The sequence below is a fragment of the Gallus gallus genome, chromosome 1, assembly GCF_016699485.2.
Source record: "Gallus gallus isolate bGalGal1 chromosome 1, bGalGal1.mat.broiler.GRCg7b, whole genome shotgun sequence".
Taxonomy (NCBI): domain Eukaryota; kingdom Metazoa; phylum Chordata; class Aves; order Galliformes; family Phasianidae; genus Gallus; species Gallus gallus.
The window spans coordinates 156211601-156217125 of NC_052532.1; the positions used below are offsets into that span (position 1 = coordinate 156211601).

Below are 5525 nucleotides of genomic sequence, written 5' to 3' on the forward strand. Positions count from 1 at the left end.
GCGCCGGGCGGCTCTTTAACCACCCCCGCCCCTTCCTGGATTCCGCCCAATCAACGCGCGCCGCGGCCAGCGCCGAACCAATCGTGGGCCCCCCTCCGCTCACGAACGGGCCAATCGCCCGGAGAGCCGCTGCACAAATTCGAACGTAAGCCCGCCCCACGCTTTCCTGCTGCTGAGCGGGAGGGTTCCGTTTTGGGAGGGGGGAGGTGTCACGTGGTTCGGGGGTACGCGCGGGGTCGGAGTGGCTCCTTCTACTTCCGGGTGGGCGGTCGCCATGGCGAGCAATGCCGCCAGCCTCAACGCCGTGCGGGAGACGATGGACGGTGCGCGCTCGGGGCGGGTGGGGGTCTGCACTTTCCTTTCGTTGCTCGGGGCGGGCGGGGTTGGGGATGCGGCTCTTTCAGTTGTGCCGGTGCGCTTGGGTTTCGTGAGGCTTCTGGGTTTCGTGTTGTTGGCTGCTAGGTAATGAGGGATAACCGTTTTTGCTTGTAGATATGTGGGTTTGGTGTTTTTCACTTGTCGTTTTGAAGCTGGCAGTGGGAATGTGGTCCGGACGGGGAAGGTGGTGCTCGGGGCAAACCTGTGGGGCTGTAGCAGCTGTGCCGTCGGCTCAGTCTGTGGGCTGTCCCTGACCTCAGGGATGGGGCATCCAGCTGCCTCTCAGAGCAACTTATATCACAGAATCTGGGTTGAAAAGCACCACAATGATCATCGAGTTTCAACCCACCTGCTATGTGCAGGTTCGCCAACCACCAGACCAGGCTGCCCAGAGCCACATCCAGCCTGGCCTTGAATGCCTTCAGGGAAGGGGCATCCACAACCTCTGTGGGCAACCTGTTCCAGTGCGTCACCACCCTCTGTGTGGAAAAACTTCCTCCTAATATCTAACCTAAACCTCCCTTGTCTCAGTTTAAAACCAAATCTCCCATCTTTTTAGCTTGAAACTATTTTTCCTTGTCCTGTCATAACTGACCCTGCTAGAGGGTCTGTCCCCTTCTTATAGGCTCCCTTTAGGTACCGAGAGGCTGCTATCAGGTCTCCCCAAGCCTTCTCTTCTCCAGGCTGAACAGCCCCAGCTCTCTCAGTCTTTAAGAAGCTCTGAGGAGAGCAGTTGCTACTACAGAATTTCAGTAGTTCCTGATACAGAAAATTAAGGCTCTTGTGGGCTAGAGAGTGTGGCAGAATGATATTGGAAGTGGTGGCAAGTCCCTTGGGCTAAGTATGGAGACTTCCTCTAGAAATGCTCTGATGAGGGTCTAGAGGCACTAGGGGCATGTCTTCACAGGAGGTATTGCTTAATATTTGCTAATTTCTTACATCCTTACCTTGTATTCTAGCTATGATTGTATTCTTTATCAAAGATCCTATATAAGACCTCATGACCCAGTGTTTTAGCTAAGCAGCTGCTTTTGGAGGCAAAGCAGGACTGGCAGGGCTACTAAGGCTGTCTTCGTGCTGCTGTGCAACTGAAGAGAGATTTGTTTGAGAAGGACTATGATACTGAGTTTTATAACTACTGTTATAACTGCCCTCTTTCCATTTCTGCAGGATGGCAGGGAAGAGTGTGCAGAATTAGAGGCTAAGTAAGGCTTAAAGAACTTTGGTGAAAAGTGTGCTAGCCTTCAGATTTTTGGAACCCATGCTTCCTTTGTAGCATTACGTATATTTAGGATGTATTCTCATAATCTAATCTGAAGTCAGGTAATTTTTGGAGGGGAGTAAACAAATTTCCATTGACCTAAAATACACTTGAAGATTTATACTTAAAGATAAAGAATACTTAAAGATTTGGCTTAAAGAAGTCTTTATCCTTTTGCAATATTCAGGAAGTTGCTTTGGGGCCCTTTCTGCTGTTCAAAATATATATACTTTTTAATTTCTATTTGAAGAACATGCTTATAAGCACTGTCTTATTGTGAAGTAAATGGAAGTTTAAAAGACTGATGGCTATGTCATGTAATTAGCTTTTTTTTCACTAAGTCTTATCATGAATAGGAAAATAGACCTGTGACAGGGCTTTTTAGACCTTTTAAAACAGATCATGGAAGCTGTGCTGCATCCTGTTTTATTATTGCATATGAAATGCACATAAATGCAGCAAATGGGTTGCTAGAACTAATTAAAACAACAGCAATAAAAGTTAGGCAAGTGAAGCACTTGATTTAGAATATCATATATATACATTTAACTGTGTTTCTGTGCAGAATTGTTAAGAGCTCAATTTTTTCTCAGAGAGGCTGTTGCATCTCTACCAGAGATGGCTCAACACTTAGAGATACTTGCACAGATCATTGATAGCAACTCTTGCTGGCATAAACTTGAGCTTATCACTTGTTAGATATACTTCTCTGCCTTCAGATACATAACAGGCTTAGTAAATTTTATAATGAACTTTAAATGAGTAGAAAAAAATAACAGTTCTTTGTTTCTGGAAAGACTAACTGCTTCAAAACTGTTAAGGACTACCTAATGTTCAATGGCATTTTATTACCAATGCATCACTTTGTTGTTGCCCTGTGTGAGTGTTGGTCTGCCATATGGGCAGGGTGTGCAATGTAATGGACCATGTGGAGTAGTTTACCTTCAGGCCAATGGAAACCAAATACTGTGTTATGGAGGGAGAAGCTTTCTTTGTGTCTTGTAGCTTCTACTGTGGTCTGACAGACTGCTTTCTTCTCTTAAGTGTATTCTTAATCCAGTCTGTTTATGGGGCTTCGTGAGTATTGTTGTACTTATATGGAAGTCAGAGTCTGACCACTTTTCATGTAGTAAGGATGGCCTACTTCTCTTTCCCCTAATTTGGGGCAGTAATATAAATTAAGTCTTAGCTTCAGGGTAGTAATTACTGCAGCACAAACAAAGTAGCAACAAAGTGTGGTGTTATGCATATAATGAAAACTGTAAGGGTATGAGAGAAATGGGGCCTTCCAAGGAAGGTTTGGAAGGCAAGAGGGAGATTAGTTTCAATACAAAACTGACTGTAATCTCCTTCAACAAGAAGTTTCATACTGACATGTGATTGTGTCATTCTTTCTTCACAACAAATACGATTCAAATACTATTACTTATCTTCAGCCTCTTCAGCTGTTAATGTTAGCCATTAATTTTTTTACTCACTGTTTTCTGCAACAGAAGAGCATTATATTAAGGTCATTCAGAACCTATGGCTTCTGCCTTATACATTGGAAAACCAAAGATGAATACTGTTGAGGTTCCGTGACTGCCACCTCCATGCTCTGCAGTAGAAATTCAGTTTTGATGAATAACTTTTCTGATCACTGTGGGGACTAATTTGCCTTCTTTTTTTTTTTCCTTGCAGTTCTGTTTGAGATTTCAAGAATATTAAACACTGGGTTGGATATGGAGACCTTGTCTATTTGTGTACGGCTTTGTGAACAAGGTATCAACCCAGAAGCACTGTCTTCTGTTATTAAAGAACTGCGTAAGGCTACCGAAGCTCTAAAGGTAATGCTGTTGCCTAAAAAGCACACACTTTTAAAAGAATCAGATCCATGGTTCAGTTCGCTATACTTCAATTTCTAAGTTTTCCTTTAAAGTAAAAAAAAAAAACCAAACATATATATATAGATAGATATCTCTTCTGGATGCTTTCAGCCACTGTTTGCCCCTTTATCTGCATTATGTCCTGACTGGATTGCAGCTTTCTTCTTCAGCCCATATCAGCCCCTTATACAGCCTCAGGCCTCATAGTATGCAGCAACGCTTGTAAACAAGTTCATGAAGCTGTTGTGGCTAACACAGTCTCCATGCTGTAACCTCATTAGCCTGTGCTTTACATATCTCCAAAGACAAATTACAGCATTTCACAGTGTGTGTTCATCATAAATACTTAAAGTACAAAAAGCCATATATGAGTATTTGGCTTATATGGAAGATAACTATAGTTTAAAAAAAAAAAAATCCTCATCTGCCTTTTAAAGGATATTGATGCTTTACTGTCTACCTAAACATCATGGTTCCTTTTCTATGATATATAGTGTTGTTTGTGAAGGCTATGTTCTGATTCTTACAGAACTCAGCTTTCACATTTGACTAGATGGATACTACTCAGGGCTTTTTTTTTTTTCCCCATCCTTTTTCAGTTTTTTTGACTATTTCTAACTCTTCTATACTTGTGCATATTTTGTTTGTATACATGTTTAAATGTATATAAGCTTCATTGTGCATATACATGATTGAGGGATGTTCAATTTCTTCCGTTTTTGTTGTCATCTTATTTGTCTTGCTTTCATTTCCCTTTTTATCTCATAACTGGCTTCAAATCTACAACCTAAATGATGTTTGCTTTTGGTGACTAAATGTTTGTTTTTTTTCTAGGCTGCTGAAAATATGACAAGCTGATGTGGTAGAAGCCTTCTTCGTGAGAAGAATTCAAAGTTGTAGAGCTAATAAAGGATTTGAACATTGGCCACTCCTCAGAAAAAACAAAGTGAAATTGTATCTGAAGGTTTCAGAATATCTCTATATGTCATCTTGAAAAAGGCAATGTATGGAAGAGCTTAAAGTTTGGTTTTCTTAAATAAGCCCACCAATAATCTTACTGCACCTGAATACTTGGTTATTTTTATGAACCAAGAGTGAATTTAGTGCAATTGTTCTTCTTCAGCATCCAGGAGTTTTAAACAGTGTCAGAGATTGAAGGCTTGCTGAAATTGCTCGTATGTAACAGTGAATGTTGTTATCATGAATATAGCTTGTTAATGCGTCCTTTAGAAGTGCCATTGTGTTCTGTTTGTTCCTATTGTATTGGTGTGAAAATATGTGGATGCTTTTATCTGTAGGAAAGATAAGAAAGAGAAGCCCCTATTGATGTGATTTTAGTTACAGTATAGATGATGACTTAAATGACTTAAGTTGCGTTCTGAAAGTAAGAAATAAAGCACTTCTGCTTATCAAGATAATGACTTGTCCTTTTAATTCTGTTGGAAAAAATGTTTTTAACTTGTATTAGAAAGGAATTTTGATGTATGTAAATTTGAAATCTAGATAACATGAAATATCAAATGCCATTTGTTTACTTGTGATCTGAACACTCAACCTGAAAATATTAAGCATATATTGTTACTTCCTTAGTCAAAGCATCTACAAAAAGGGGCAGATTTAGTTGTGAGTGTTAAACAGTCATTTGGTGTAGGAGTGTCTTCTTCAGCACAAAGAATCTCCACTGATGCAAAAACAAATCTTTCTAGTATATGCAGTAAACCATTGAGCATGTTATCATCCAGTGAATGGCCTTGCATCCAGGAATTATGCTTCTTCATAGAAGAAAATTTTCTTGTTTGTCCTCTGCTGCTGTTCTAGCTTTTCCAATTTTCTGTTAGAATGTTTTCAAGGTGTGTAGTGGTGCTAATAGAACCCAAAGTAGGCTCCGTGGCTGATAGGGGAAGCACACATAAAAATGAACCTTGAGTCTTTGTTTGTGCAAACGAAAAAGTTCCTTTGAGTTTACATCACACATGCTCTATCTGGGTCACAGCTTTACAAAAAGTGGGCAAACCAGCTAA

General features: G+C 40.7%; 1 protein-coding gene across 1 annotated transcript; it reads left to right on the top strand.

The window, feature by feature from the left end:
• The first annotated feature begins 232 nt into the window (after positions 1-232).
• On the top strand, positions 233-4922 carry MZT1 (mitotic spindle organizing protein 1). The gene is made up of 3 exons (NM_001164350.2): positions 233-323; positions 3320-3465; positions 4339-4922. The coding sequence occupies exons 1-3, from the start codon at positions 275-277 to the stop codon at positions 4360-4362; spliced, it is 219 nt and encodes a 72-aa protein (NP_001157822.1). The 5' UTR covers positions 233-274; the 3' UTR covers positions 4363-4922.
• The last annotated feature ends 603 nt before the right edge of the window (positions 4923-5525 follow it).

Excerpts from the sequence above, each read along its gene's own strand:
- MZT1 (NM_001164350.2), top strand. The coding sequence starts at position 275 with ATGGCGAGCAATGCCGCCAGCCTCAACGCCGTGCGGGAGACGATGGAC. Across the intron at positions 324-3,319 it reads CGTGCGGGAGACGATGGACG|TTCTGTTTGAGATTTCAAGA; the intron begins GTGCGCGCTCGG and ends TTTTCCTTGCAG. Across the intron at positions 3,466-4,338 it reads AGGCTACCGAAGCTCTAAAG|GCTGCTGAAAATATGACAAG; the intron begins GTAATGCTGTTG and ends TTTTTTTTCTAG.